Raw genomic sequence first — 15,504 nt, forward strand, 5'->3', positions numbered from 1 at the left:
CTGTATGGAGAAATGCTTTTATTTGTGAAAACCCAAAGTGTAACTTCTGAGATACTAACAAAGTGGTTCTAAAAGGAGAAAGAAGTGAATCAGCAAATTAGCAGAGTCTGAGGCTTCTAGTGCAGAAATATGGAAGTGTTCCCTAATCAAGCATCTGGTTTTGTTAACGAGCATTTATTGCTTTCAACTTACAAGATGATCTTTTTAGGGAGTTCATTACCTTTCTGTCTTTCACGTTCAGTTTACTTGCCAGTGCCTGCATTGGGAATTTCTTTTTTAATTTGTCACCTTTCATCTTCTGTGAGCATCATCTTGTTATGTTGAAAACATTTTTGTATAACTTGAACACTGAGACCTGTTCACAGGTGCTCTTCCTTTTGTAGTTCAAAATAGGAGCTGTCTTTATCTTCAGTGTTTTGCAACCTGTCTCACACTATTGGCTAAGAGCTTTCAAAGTGACTGCTTCTTAATTTGACTATTTAATATTAATTAAATGACTAAACTCTTAAAGTGAAGACATAATCAAATATAACTGAGGTCCAAACTCGGCTCTGTTCTGAAGTTCAAAGTGCTTCTCTGTTTGCAGAAGACTGCAGAATTGTATTGCAGCATTCTTAAATCTGATGTCAGCCAGGAAAAAAACATGTTTACAATCGAGAAACAAGTGTATTTATAATGTTAACACATGTACATCTCAGCTTTGGGAATTTTCCTTGATGACTCAAAAAAAAAAATATTTATTTGGTTTATTCAATACTATTTGTTGTTCCAGGGTTTYTTTAAATAACTAGAAATAATTACAGAAGTTTCTCTGTGTGCTTTTGACCTGAGACCTGCATTGTTTCCCAGACATTTGTATAAATCATAGTAGGAATTAATTAAAGCCATCTAATAGGATTATAACATACAGCCTAATGTGGCTCTTAAGTCTAATTCCTTGTCTCAAATCTTCAAAAGGAAGAATAGGTGTAAAATGCTAATAGTAAAGAACTCTGTTGTAAAAGAAACTCCACTTGCTGAAGTTCTGGTTTAGAGAGTAGATAACCCCCCCAAATCAAAAACTCTAACTAGAATCTTTATTCACATGGAAACTTGGACGTGTTGATGCCATGCTACATAAAATAGTAAACTGAGTAGTTTGCCAGTAGTGCTGGCAACAGGAAAAGGAGACTATTTACAGAGTCAGCATGGCGATTGCCTGCATACAGGTAGTCTCAGAGGTCTGCAGTGCCAGATAACATAGCTCAAACTGGTTCACAATTTCAGAGGGTTTTTAAGACCGAGTGTAYTACAGGTATCTTAAAATAAAAGTGCTAACTTGGTTTGCCAGATCACACTTTGAATCTTTCTGAAGTTTATGGATTATGAAAAAGACAATTAACTGACTAATGAACACATAATTGGACTTGGAAAATATTTTGGTGTCCTCTAACTTTGTGGTGCCAAATTCTCATTTTCACCATTTGTGCTTTTAACAGGTTGCAGTATTTTACAGAGCCAGCCCCCGACATAAACTGAAAATTATAAAGGTATGTTCCACTGGAGCCTGGAAAATAGGGCAGTTACTGTGAGCTCTACGTTTTGGTGCTTTTACTTAAGTTACAATTGTCTGCAGAGTGTCAGGATGAAGCCTGAAATGCCTTTGTTTTGAAAGAGAAATGTGTCTTAAAATTCCTACCTGGAATTTTAAGAGCATTTTGACTTTTCTAAATGCAGCTTTTAAATATCCTAACTTTATTACCTAGGCTATGTAATTATATAAACTAAAATTTAACGTTAAATCTTCTATTAAAAAAAACAAGAAGGAGCTGCATTCATATATATTTTTTAATCATAATAGAATTAAAAAAAAATGAAAAGAAGCTTGTATCTTGAATAATTATATGGGGATGTGTTATTTCTGTGAATGATTTAAACTCTTTTTCCTTCTTTTAGTCACTGCAAAATAATGGTGCTGTAGTGGCCATGACAGGAGATGGAGTGAATGACGCTGTTGCTCTGAAGGCTGCAGATATTGGTGTGGCAATGGGACAAACTGGAACAGATGTTTGTAAAGAGGCAGCAGATATGATCCTTGTGGATGATGATTTTCAGACAATAATGTACGTTGGATTAATATAGGTACCTTTTGTTAAATAGTAACAAAATATGGCCTGTGTTTAAAGAAATATTTCTTAAGCTTCTAAGTTTAGCTGTTATTAATGAATTCTGAGGTAAGCAATTGATTTTTATGATCATCACCTCTATAATAGTCCTTAAAAAAATGAAAAGAGCAGGAAAATCACTGTACAATGGGCAAATACTTCTGTCTGCCTTTGTGTAAGTTAATACAAGAACATATTTACAAAGAGAGAACTCTAATCTGTGCACTGTACTGCTACCTGTCATGTTAGTAGTGCTACTGACATAGATGAGTTATAACTAGCAAAGGAGGTCATGTGCATTTTTGCGAAAATACTGATCTGTGCATGTGCTTCTCTGAGTTGGATTAGTGGAGCATTTGGAAAAAAAGGTAAGGGGGGTGAAATTGTGGCTGTATTTGTCCTCAGGGTGGGGAACTTGGCATTTGTTATTTCAGAAGTAAAAATCTTACATAAAAGTGAGATAAAACATTTTTCTCAACTTAAGAAATTTTATGGATATTTTTATTTCAGAAAAATAAATGAATACAAGCTATTTAAATATCATAGTAGTAAGCTGCAGATTTCTGGTAATTGGTTACTTGTTCATCAACCTGATACATTTTAAATCAACTAGCGTGTAGCTAACACCATCTTGTGCATTTGACATATGAGTCCTCAAGATGGTGGTTATTTCTCTTGTAAGCTGGACTGCTATCTAATGAAACAGGTTTTGTTTTAAGTTAAGTAGTTTCCCCTTCCCGCCAAGCATAGCACTTTGTACGGTCTTTATTGAGTGCTTTTTCATCAGTCTCAGCACACTTTGGTTTGTCTGCAAGTAAAAATCTTCTCCTCCAGTAGGAGAAATGAAAAATCCAAATTGAATGTGACAGAATCAAGATAGGCAGTGGTAGGTCAGACAGTGATCTGGGAGTTCAAAAGGCTTCAGTCAACAGTGCTGTGCTGGTGTGCAAAAAGGAGTCATTTTGAGGTATCTTCAAAGAAGTACATAAGGCATCTGCAGAATGCACGCAGCTTTACTTGGGCTTGAAGAACTTTTGCTGAGATACTTGGTCCAGCTTGGCTCAGCTCCCTGGAAAAGTATGAAATGGAAGAGAGAAGAATGATGAACAGTGTAAGGAAAAAAGAAAGGGATGTGCTTGCCTAATCTAAGAAGAAAGATTAAAGGGGATGGGGAGGGATACAAGAAGTTACAAAAGGAATGCTGATTGCTTTTACCTTGCCTGGTGGGGGAAATGGAAGAAAAGTCAGCTGAATTTGTAGCAAAATACCATACCTCTATTTAGGTGTTAGAAAATAATTCATACTGCTACAATAGTGATAATGTGATGGGCAAGCGGTGACACAGGCTAGAGGTTCAATGCATTTGAGCCTGTATGTAGTTGATTCTGCTGCACTGCGGTGCAGTAAGAATACACAGCTCTGGGAAGTTTTCTTCCTTATTTTCTAATTTTTATTTTTTGTAAACATTACATTGAACCAGAAAGTCYCAGCTGGGATGATGGTGAATCTTTAATAAACAGATTTTACCAATAAAACTTAAAATTTATCACAGTGATTTTCATAGTAATAGAAAAATTGAAAAGTGTTAAAGTTTTAAGAACCTCAATTCCATGCGTTCTTCATATTTGCAATGCTGTGTAAAATACTGTAAACTATTTATGCTTTTATGTGGCTTTTTAAGCTTTCTGATAATAGCCTCATTTATTTAGTGGCATAATCTTTTTTTTTTAATTGCAGGTCTGCAATTGAAGAGGGTAAAGGAATTTATAACAACATTAAAAATTTTGTTAGATTTCAACTGAGCACGTAAGTTAAACATTGTAATCAGATGCTTAATACTGCGATATCAGAAGCTTCTAATTGCATTGCGAATGAATGAAAGGATCATTAAACAGATACTCCATAAATTCACATGAATTTTGTAGACTTCACATACTGTGTTGATAGACTCTGATAGAAAATAATAGTGGTCTTAATGGTGAAAGATTTCTGGTATTGAATTTTCAGTATTCTGGAGTTAGTGGCTTGTTTTATTTTTTAAAGAACAAGAGAATAATGTAATAAACAGACCTTATATATGCCATGTATAATAATATTATATACACTATAATACAGTATATAATTGTAATATACTTGTATAGTGTAAGTACTATACTATAATATATACTATATTGCATATATATATTATATATTTCTCACCTTATTATGGTTATTCTTGTTAAGATGTGAAAAGTCTCTGACCAACCTGAGGGAGAAAAACAGGGCAGCCATCTCTGGGTTCTTGTTCTAAGGGGAACCAGAACATGTGCTCAAAATGCAGCCAACTGGGCAAACAAGAGGACACTGGTTTTTTGATTCCATGTACCTGTTTGTAGGTTATAAGTTAAGTCCACAAAGTTGATTTCCTGAATACATTTCAGTGCATTTGTGGTGTTAACTGTATTATCTGCAGATAGGACAGGGAGACCAGTTTATATAAAGCTTTATTTTCCCATGTGCTTTGAGTCTCCTTTGTTGTGCCTGGATTGAAGAACACGGCTTGCTTTTTCACGGTGTTTCTGATATGTCTCTCTGCAGCATTYGTGGTATTCCCTGAGGGGTTGAGTGAAGTTCATTTAAACAAACAAACCCAAACAAAAAAACCTCTTAAACTCATACAAAGTGTCATTCGTATCTTGTGACTAGTATCGTGTGTTGATAGGAGGGATGTTCAAGAGACCTGTGTCTGTCAAATACCTGAGGACAGATAATTTTGGGGAGTATGTCCTTTTAATCAAGGACTGTGTCAAGATGAGTATTTGAAATGAATCCATGAATTACCACTTAAAATGAGGATTAGGATTAAATTTAGCCATCATGACTTAAGTAGTCAAAATCTGCCCATGTCACCTCTCAGTCGCTTGAAATGTTGTTAAAGAAGTTATCAGTGGATCTTCAGAAAAGTTCCATGCTGACAGGTTTTGAATGGATTCTTTCCACAGGAGCATAGCAGCATTGACTTTAATCTCGCTGGCTACATTAATGAACTTTCCCAATCCTCTCAATGCCATGCAGATCTTATGGATTAATATTATTATGGATGGACCTCCAGCTCAAAGGTGAATTACTTTAATCTCTCTCGGGGGCCTGTAGTCCTTCCAGCAAGCTAAGGGATTGTTAATAGTAGTAGTAATAAAAGCAGAAGTGGCAAAATTAAGTAACAGCATACTTGAGAAACAAAAAGCAAACTTTCTATTTGAATTACAGTAGTTGTAATTTAGTTCTATGTTTGTTTCTTTGATTTGTTTAGTATCTGGCAATGGTTGGGGCAACATGGGTGCCTAAAGCTCCATGGAAGTGCCCTTGAAACCTGCATGCAGGAGTCTGGCCTCTGGGCCTTTCCTCCCACCTGCTTCCTGTAAGAGAGGGTGGAGACAGGAGGAGGAGGAGGGAGGCAGCCCTACAGTCCCTGGGCCAAACTGATCAAGGTGACAAAATTGGGGGAGAGCTTTTGGTAGGCTCCCCTGTTAACACTGACATCTGGTCATTTGGATAGTGCTGGTGACGTACCCTCAATGCTTTGAGAATGAGAACAGAAAGTGTTTATTTGGAGGAGGTGAATTGTGGTCTGTGAAGAGAGGATAGAAACCTCTGTTTTCAACTCCTAAGATTCAGTTTCAAATAATAATCAAGCAGTTATTTTGTGCTGATAAAAATCTAAGATATTTTTCATTTCAAGTCTTGGGGTGGAGCCTGTGGATAAAGATGTTATTCAGAAGCCCCCAAGAAATCTGAAGGACAGCATTTTAACCAAAAACCTGATTGTTAAAATACTGGTGTCATCAATAATCATCGTGTGTGGAACGTTGTTTGTCTTCTGGAGAGAGGTATGAATGTGCAAAAGTTAGAGCAGTAACAAATTAAATTTAAAACTGTTAAAAAATTTAAATACAATTATTTTAATTATTAATTAAAATATTGATTTAAAATTATTCTTTCTTATACCAGCAGTTAGAATTGAGAATATGTATGTACTTTAATTGCAAGTTTTATCCATATTTCTTTAAAAATGTATTCAGCAGATTTATTAAACTAGGTGGAGACAAATAGATGTTGGCTTTGCTTTCACATGCTAGATAGCAGAATTTAAATTATTGTGATAACTTCAAGTTGTTCAGGATTTGAAGCACCATAAAACCATGTTGTTTTCTCTTGTTGGCAGTTAAGAGACAATGTAATAACACCTCGAGATACAACCATGACTTTCACCTGTTTTGTATTTTTTGATATGTTCAATGCTTTGAGTTCTAGATCTCAGGTAAGTGATTTCATACTGTTCATTTATACAAGAAGTGTTTTTTTTTTTCTAAGGAGCATCTCGCTCTGTTTCACTCTTGGATATTTTACTGTATATTTGATTCACGTGTGCTATTAAGCTTTGGAATTTCATATAGTCAATAGGTCTCCTTAAATTCAAGGGAAAAGCTAGGCTCCTGAAGCTGTTTATGTGATACAGAGCTCTCAGTGATGCTTCTGAGCTGTCGAGGGCAAGGCAGAAGAAACCTTTAATAAAAGCCGCAGGGATGTTTGCTTGTATTTCAGAACTTGGGCCAAAATCTGAAATATTCTGCAGTCCGTAATTTTTATTTTGTAAGCTGCAAAGCCCGTAATACAAGGGCAACATTTAAGCTGCTCTGCCTGTATTTGGTTTCYTTTGTAAAAGATCTTGTACTCATTGAAGAAAAGGTGGTTAATATACCTTACGGTGTTTACTCTAATTGGCACTGTTGTCTGTGAATCTTGTCAAGGGCAGCTAAACTTACATGCTTACTTTCCATGCGTCACATCTGAGCTCAGTGTGCAAGTCCCTGGGAAGCCAGGTTTGCACTCTAAAGTGTCCAAGAGAAAATGAAATCAGCCTGTCAAAGAACTTGCTCTAGATAACTTCAAATTCAACAACTGGTTTTTATAGCTTTAAAGTCAGGATGAAAAGACTTGTTATAAATTATTTTCTCATGTAGGTTGTTATTAAAAATTATACAAACAATATAATTTTTTTTATTTTATAGGCAAAATCTGTGTTTGAGATTGGACTTTGCAGTAATAAAATGTTCTGCTACGCGGTCCTTGGATCTATAATGGGGCAATTACTGGTCATTTATTTTCCTCCACTTCAGAAGGTTTTCCAAACAGAGAGCCTGAGTATTTTGGGTAAGAACTTTTCCTCTTTATGCTCTTTATTTTCATTTATTTTATTTATTTTCATTGTTCTCTTTAACATTGTTTAATCTGTACATGCAAGGCTGACTGTTTTAAAGAGCACTTTACAGCCATTTGAATACAAGGGAATAAAAATGCTACTACTTTTTTAAAAAAGAGAAAAAAAATCCTTGTAGGTGTTTTCTGTGGGAACCATGATGAAATACATACATACACAAAAAATGGGTCAGTACCTTATAAAACTTCTTAAGTACTTTATGATGGGGATTTTCAATGGAAATATTGAGAGGCAAAAATGAACTGTGAACTTCCATTTTTTTTTTTTTAAATCTTGCTATTTAGCAAATCTTTCTCTAAAAAAAATACCTTAGTTAGAAATCTTGATCCTTTATTTATTAACCAACTATACCTTTACAGGATAAAAAGATACTAGGATTTTCGGAGGCTATAGATACATTGCTGCTACTGGCCTCATTAAAGCTTCTTACTGTTACCGTTGCAGTTTTCCGGACATAAAAGTAAATGGTTGCCATAAAACACATGTTGTTAAATAATTCTTTGTTTTTTTATTGTCGTGTTATTTCTGAGAATCTGACTTGTTTCAGCATAAAATCTAATTATCTTGCTTTTAGCAGGATGTTGTTTTCATGCTCAAGTATGCTAATAAAAAMGGTAGGGTTATACAGTACTTGGAAAGGTTGAAATCTCATGCCTTTCCTCATGATTTGTGCATCAGTGATGAATGTTCATCTTGTGATTCTGCAAATATTCTTGTGCCATTTCTCCTGAAATTGCCCAGTGATTAGATGGCAACATAAGTCATGYAAGCCTTGCTCTTTTGTAAGTCTGTCCTCAGCCTCAAAGAGGAAATCTTTTCAAATCCGGCTACTGTGTCTTTCAGATCTGTTGTTTCTTGTGGGACTCACTTCCTCGGTGTGCGTAGTGACGGAGATCATAAAGAAGTTTGAAAGAAGCAAGGACAAGATCCAGAAACGTGGAAGTTCTTCTTCTTCGTCCACTTCGTCTTTCCTTGATGTATGATGCATATTGCATTCTTTTGTTTGCAAACTTTTAGGGATTGCTGGCTGAAGATGTAGGGGAGAGCCTAACAATATTTGGAGGATAAAGAAATCCCGAGGGCTTTTGACAAGCCCTTTCTTTTCCACTAATAACGAACGTTCATGTTTCAAGACTGTTGAGAATTTAACTTCCAGGTGTGGGAGTAACAAATGAAATTATGCAACTTTGGTAACATTTTTCCTCAAATGTAAATTTACTTTTGAAATTGGATGGAATTTTGTGTGTGGGAGCTTAATTTAAAAAAAAAGGGTCTACACCCTAGTCCCATTTTCTGCACTTAAGATATATAACTGTGTAAAATCCTTCTCTTAGATATAAATATTTTAGTTTGTTTTTATTTAAAACATTGTACTATTTTACTTTTATGGTGGTGGGACTTTGCTACTAATACAAGGATAAGAATTATTTCAGAGGCATTCCACTGGGTTTAGTCTTGTCACAAGAGTGCCATATTCCAGCTACTGTATTTATTTACTTTATCCTGCAATGTGTAAGCGGCTCAAGTACCTTGTGCTGTTTTTTTGTTATTTTTTGGTTTTGTATCCTGACTTTTTTGCACAGGATGTGACCGCTGTCAGATCACTGTTTATTTTTTTTCTTTCTTTCTGTGATTGAAAAGCCTATACTGCAATTTGAAGTAAATGTTTGCTTTTCTTAAATGGCGTGGGCTCTCAGTGCTTTAAAAATAACTGGCATTTACACCATATTGTCCTACTTGTTCTCACATCCTTTCAGGAACCAGCTTTGCTCCATGGCTGTTGCTTGTTCACTTTAGCTTACAAATGCTAGACTGCAGGAGCAGTCGCAAGCCAGGGTGATTCAAGGATCTTGTAGAATACTGAATTAAAAAATGAACTAATTTGCACTCTGATGGCACAGAAATCCATTCCTCTTTATGGAGAAGTCTGTCTTTTTGCCTCTCCTTTGCTTGCTTTCTTCCTGATCACAAAAAAAATAAATCTTTGCTACAGTTTATCTTACAGCTTTAACTTACAAAATGACCTTTGAGAACTAAAAGCCTAGTGGAATCTTGATATGGTAAAAAGTAGTTTTAATATATGAACAGTGCCTGGTTACTGTGGTATTCACTAATTAGCTTTTTAGCTACCACATGTTATTTCCTAATCTTTAAAGAAAATTAATACATAGCACTTTCCTAGCAGAAGATCTGAATAAGGTATGTCAGTCTCAAAAAGAAATAAGATTGCAGACACTGAAGAATAATTATTTTGCACAGAAGRTTCATTTTAAAGGGGCCAAGGTATGTCGGTAATAAAAAACAGAGGAAAGTTATGCTTAGCAAAATGAAAAAAATCATTGGTCACAGTGAATCAAAGGAAGGTTTTGTGTGAGTAAACATTTACATTTCAGCCACTAACCCTTTTCTAAACTTTCTTTAGAAAACTGCTGATGGAAGTAGGACTTTGCAGACTGCCATTTAGAAAGGTTAGAAAAATCCAGCAACTTGCTCTGTTGTGGAGTACGGATTCCATCTGCTGGTGGTTGAGTAAAGAACAGTTTTGTACGTGGAAGAAATGTCAAAYGCTGCCTTTCCAACTTTTATCTCAAAAATAATTGTTTTGAAAATTGTCTTAAATTATTCATAACTTATTTAATAGGTTATGGCTGGCATTAATATGTCACATTAGATGCAGTAAATTATAGAAATGGTTTCTGTTATTGTACAGCTAAGTTACTTCATATGGAAGTAACTTAACTTCTTCCAGAGCCTCATGTGAGGATTCTAAAGAAAGTGATTTCTTCCTGGGTTTATACACAGCTCTTTGTTGCTATTGTAGTAGGATGAGTTTGCCAAGTATTTTAAAGATCAGACTAGACATGGAGTTAAAACATGTCTGTGCTATTTGTATGCCCATCAAAGAAAGAAGGATAAGTTGAGTAACAACAAATAATATGTTTGAAGGTTGTGCAGGGTTACTCTGGCTTAGCCAACTTGGAAGCTTTCTGTGTGTAAGTTAGAGCAGGTGACAGCAGCCCTTCTTCCTGTACACTAAAAGGAAGAAGTAGTATTTTAGGAACTGAACTCGAGGAGAAACTCAGAATGACCATGTTCTTGTCATTCACTTTCGGTAACTGAAGTTAGCTGCCCCTTAAAACAAAGCATGGAAGTGTCAATGAAGACAGATTCTACACTGCATTTAAACTTGTCCATTTCCAGTTTACCCTGATCTCTGATATGTAACGTACAGCACAGACAAACTGGTGTTAGCTCCATTCCTCAAACGCATGCATGGTTTTGGTCAATGTGTTCAGTGTTAAGCATGTTTTTGAAGAGGTAGAAGAAAGTTAACATTCAATGTCCCAGAAGAGAAAAAAAAACATTTAAAATAGTCCAGATCTGGACTGTCTGATTTCTTTATGCTTATATTAGCACTTGGATTTTTACCTGAGAACTTGTTACCTAAAAAATTTAAGAATAGATGTTGAGAGAGACKAATCATGGACTTCTGTGGGGAAAAAAAAGCCAAGCAAATCCCAATCCAGTCACATTTTTTCCCTTCTGTATCCGTTAAAAATCATTCCATGAAAAATCCTTTCAGTCTTCTACTCCAAGCAACGCAAACTTATTGAGGTCACAGAAAGGCTGAGTTTCTGGTACAGCAGGTCTGGGGCCCTTCGTCTTGTTACATGCTCTCTTCTTACTGCAGGGCTTGGATTTAGTCTGGGGCTTTTTCTGAAAGAAGTCTGGTGGCACAGTCGCCTTCACTGTGTCTAGCAACTCCTGATAAAACTGAGTCATCTTTGGAGATGAAATAAACGTTTCTGCTGAAGGTGCTGATTTAAACTCTTGAGACAGTCTATGCACAAGGGTCCCGTTGTAAAGCCTGCCCAAAAGGAAGGGGAAAACCCTCACTGAGAGTTATGACAACAGGAGCACACAGAAGTGTGTTGCTGAGAGAACACACGTTTAAGTAACACACTATTCACTGCTGGACTCCAGTGGAACACCTAATCCACCCAGTATTTTTCTGCATGTTCATTATCTTTAGGGAAAGGAATCCCAATGCAGGACCATTCACTCAGGGAGTTATGACTCAGAAACCAGGCGTGAGATGCATTTCATCAGGCACGTGTGTGGAAAGGAGATGTCTGAAACACTCCTACCTGCTTAAGTCTGGCTCAGCAAGAGGAGAGCCGAGCAGCTGGTTCAGATAAAATCCCATCTGGAGACAACACTGCCACTGGCAAAAAGAGTGTGCAGCATCTAAGTCAAAGCCTGTATTTTCCACGTTCTTTTCCTTCACATTTGGAAATAGGTTATCCACAATGCTGTCATCTTCAAAACTTAAATCTGTGGGATCTAGATTATGGATAAATAAATGACATAAAAATGAAAAAAAAAAAACCACCTGCWGTGAACAATAAGAAAAGTATCTACAGAATTTATAAACTTTCAACCCTAACTGCTGTACTTCAAGAAGCATAAACATTAAATTGTAAGACATTAAAGACATTAAATTGTAAGAATTCACACAACTATCCCTGAGAATCTTTGTCACCAAACCATGGATTCCTCCTGAAGGAAATGCTAGTACATGTTCTGGCTGCTAAATGCTCTGAAGATTACTGAAAATAGTAAGGATTCACAAAGACTGTTTACATTTTCATTCTCTCAGTGCACCAGTAGATAAACTCTGCCCACACAATTTAATGCATTTTTAAGTACAGATGATTTTAGAAAAAGCTCTCCTGAAAGAAAAATCACGTATCAGAATACATATAACTGAAGTTACTCTCTTTTGATGCATGAAGATATTAAGTTTGCAGAAAGGAATTATTTTGTGTTTTTGAACCTTATACCTAAGCTAATCCTTTGGTCCTAAAAAACATTTACTAATGCAAATCATTATCTTACATAACAGAAAAATACTTATTTTAACACTTAGTGTGCTGAACTGTAGGATAGCAGTGTTTCTCCGCTCTGTATCAATGAAAGGAAGTCACACTTCAGGAAACAGTGTAAATCAGTGCTAATGCATGTGAATTGAGACAATTAAGAAAAAAAAAATGAGGAAAAAAATCCCAAGAGTTAAGGTACAAGGTTTCACAGTAGCTGAACGTCTAAAATGGTATTCCATGGACATGGACACATACCTGGATCATGTGTTGTCCTGTGCAATTCCCCAGATACTATCATTAGAAGCAAAGCCTTTAACTGATGCGGTTCCACTTTTGGTTCTGAACTACGTGTCCAGTAACAGGTTACAGCAAAAGGCAGCTGTAAGTGACTGGGGACAGATTCCAGGAGACTTTTTGTCACTCCTAGAGTCTCCAGCAAAAGCAATAGACGACACGACATGGGCACCTGTAAATAAAAGAAAAACTCAGGAGTACAAAAATAAAGGCAACAGACTATTTGCTGCAAGCAAGTTCTTGCCACTTCCAAAACGTGCATGAACTTAAGCTAGCCCAAGCTTCAGATTTTCCATAAAAATATGGTTTTGCTAAGTTGCACAGACACTCTGACCAGGGCATACTAAGTACAACTACGTTTTGGGGAGAAGGATAACAGTAGTTTTTTACAAGCCTGAGGTCAGTTAGATCTTACGAGATGTTAGAGTGCCCTGCAAAATCAGGTGATTTAAGTTACATGCCTCTGCAAAAACCAACCTGGCTGGAAAATCTAGTAACCAAGATGTATTAGTCACTTTGACATGACAGATAAATACATAAAATTTCATGATGTRCCTTTTAGAAGTTACTCGGAGTTGCAATGGTTACACCTATTTTGTTGTGCTAGAAACACTCACCTGCAATAGTGATAAAAACTTTCATATGAAGCTTGCATTTATTTTCACATGTAAAGTGTGAACTTACAGCACATGTGCATGAAAGAGAAAAGCTATGTGCCCTCTTTGTCTTAGCTTTTTTTTTTTTTTTTAAGAAGTTGGTATAGTTTGGAAGTCTGTAATTAAATCCAGCTTTTAACAGGCAACAGCCGCCTGTTCAGTTGCAGTCAGCCTGTTTTGTGAATGTGGATAAGCTTTCACCTATGCACCTCTATGGCAGAACACAAACTCAGCTAAGTTTAGCCTGGAACAGCTTAACATTTTAAGGGTGAGGTGATATCTGTCCTTGTCGCCTTTGTTGAACCGATAATCCCCATATATTCAGTTATGAGAGATCTTCTATTAAAAATATTGAAGATCAAAGAAATGTATATATACCAAGACCAAAGATACCACTGATGTTTTTAAAAACCCCTAAACTTGACTTCTCAAACTCTTGTTTGTATGCTTTTGAATAATAAACCCACGTAAAATGATCTGAATGCCAACTTTTAAATCCATAGCTCTCTCTAGCATTTCATAGTCATAGCAGTGACTAGTATCCTGTATCAAGTAGGTACCAGCAGCTAATAATTTTTATCAGAATAATGTGCCAGTTGCATATAGCACTGGCAACCCAAATGATGTGCTACAGCTGACCCCAAAGCCTGAACAGATAAACGACATATTATGCAACAGGTAATGGTAAATATATTGAATTGCTAAGCTAACGCTTGCAAAATTGCTATTGGCAGAAGTAGCCATTAGCAGTTTTCCCTTTTAAACTGCTTTCCAGGTGCTGTTCTGTCTGGCAGTAGCAGCTTGTGCTGAGCCAGAAGCGGGAGGCAGGCTACAGAACTGCTGGGCAGGTGGGGGGCTGATACACAGAAATAATGGTGATGTAAGGAAAGGTAGGTGCCAGATCTTGTTTCACAGTATTGCTCTGGAAGATTCATGGCCTGACCAAGTGTAAACTAAGTTTCACAATGTTAAAATAAATGCGTTTTCCTAAATCTCATGCAACTGCCAGGGGCTTTCCTGAAGTGAAAGGAGCAAGTATTAGTTTATCAGCCTACACAGGGATGAAAGAAGGAGATAATAACAGAAAGCTCAAGCAATGCTGAACACAGATGCAACCGACTTTTCCCATCATTTGGCTTGGTACACTCAGAAAGAGAATTATGCAGCTCGTATTACAGGACAAGCTGGGAAGCCTTGAAGTACCTGTGCACTGGGCATATGCTTCTTGTGGGAATCGTCAGCGCGACAGTTCAGTGCAGGCATCACATTGAGAGCATCAGTTTGTCAGCACGAGCCCCAACTCAGAAAATACGATTGACTGTGGTTTGTTATGATAACCATTTACCTCTCTCAATCTCTCCAAAGGAAAATGGTCAACACAAAACTCTGCGGGCAGACTTGCTGCTTGCACAAATCTTTTTTCAATAGTCTTATGGATTCTGCCAAACTCGCACACACCTGGCAGGCCGGGGCCGCGCGCCGCCTCYGCGAGCAGCCCGTAGATGACCTGCCGGATGGGCCGCGCGGCGTCGTGCGCGCTGCGCCGCCGCATGTCCTCCACCTGCACGGGCAGGAAGGTGCTCCGCAGGCGCGCCRCGTTGCTCACCAACGGCGAGAGCTCGGCCCGCGCCAGGGCGGCCAGCACCCACCGCGGCAGGCCCGACTCCCGCGCCGCCGCCGACTCGTACTCCCCGTGCTGTGGCCAGGCCTCGCCGGGCGCCTCGCCGGGCACGTAGCCGTCCATGGCGGCGCGCAGGCACTCCCTCACCTCGCCGCGCCGYCGCTTGCCCACGTACTGCAGGACGCCCTCGATGGCCTCGGCAGGCCCGGCGAAGCCCGAGAGCCAGCGCAGCAGCCCGCACAGGCGCCCGTGCCGCCCGCGCCTGCGGCCGCAGCATGCGACGTCCAGCGGCGCCCCGCTGAAGAAGGCGGCGAGCGCCGGCAGCCGCCCGTAGTCGTTGCCCACCATGGCAGCGAAGAGCGGCAGCAGCGCGGGCTGCAGCGGCCCGAAGTGGCCGCAGAAGCTCTCGGAGGAGAAGCGGCGCGCGGGGATGTAGCGGCCGGGCGCGTCGCCGCCGCCCTGGCGCACGCCGCGCCACTCGAAGTGCCCGAGCGGGCAGTAGCCGCCGCGCAGCTGGAAGACGCAGAAGTCGCTGTCGAGCGCCAGCACGGGGCAGCCCCAGCGGTTGGCGAGCGCGGCGAGCTCGCGGTCGGCCTCGGCGAAGCACTGCGCGAGCGGCACGCCGAGCCGCCGCAGCGCCTGCACGAAG

At 38.7% G+C, this 15,504-nt stretch overlaps 2 protein-coding genes across 3 annotated transcripts in view; one reads left to right on the top strand and one right to left on the bottom strand.

The window, feature by feature from the left end:
• ATP2C1 (ATPase secretory pathway Ca2+ transporting 1) overlaps window positions 1-9,082 on the top strand; it is a 59,936-nt gene extending 50,854 nt beyond the window's left edge. Inside the window, exons 21-28 of one of the 2 annotated variants that reach the window (XM_026045511.1) lie at window positions 1,479-1,529; window positions 1,936-2,102; window positions 3,882-3,950; window positions 5,126-5,242; window positions 5,863-6,010; window positions 6,346-6,441; window positions 7,193-7,334; window positions 8,245-9,082. In XM_026045511.1, the coding sequence (XP_025901296.1) occupies window positions 1,479-1,529; window positions 1,936-2,102; window positions 3,882-3,950; window positions 5,126-5,242; window positions 5,863-6,010; window positions 6,346-6,441; window positions 7,193-7,334; window positions 8,245-8,384 (930 nt within the window). In that variant the 3' untranslated portion in view covers window positions 8,385-9,082. The remainder of the gene's footprint in view (window positions 1-1,478; window positions 1,530-1,935; window positions 2,103-3,881; window positions 3,951-5,125; window positions 5,243-5,862; window positions 6,011-6,345; window positions 6,442-7,192; window positions 7,335-8,244) is intronic. The other variant, XM_026045513.1, reaches the window with a different exon arrangement.
• A 1,056-nt stretch (window positions 9,083-10,138) lies between these two features.
• ASTE1 (asteroid homolog 1) overlaps window positions 10,139-15,504 on the bottom strand; it is a 5,738-nt gene continuing 372 nt past the window's right edge. Inside the window, 4 exon segments of the mRNA XM_026045514.1 lie at window positions 10,139-11,269; window positions 11,550-11,745; window positions 12,540-12,750; window positions 14,580-15,504. The exon segment at window positions 14,580-15,504 is cut by the window's right edge and continues 128 nt beyond it. Of these exon segments, the coding sequence (XP_025901299.1) occupies window positions 10,981-11,269; window positions 11,550-11,745; window positions 12,540-12,750; window positions 14,580-15,504 (1,621 nt within the window). The 3' untranslated portion in view covers window positions 10,139-10,980.

This window comes from Nothoprocta perdicaria, unplaced genomic scaffold, assembly GCF_003342845.1.
Source record: "Nothoprocta perdicaria isolate Ctin4 unplaced genomic scaffold, notPer1 scaffold_40, whole genome shotgun sequence".
In the NCBI taxonomy this organism is placed as follows: Eukaryota; Metazoa; Chordata; class Aves; order Tinamiformes; family Tinamidae; genus Nothoprocta; species Nothoprocta perdicaria.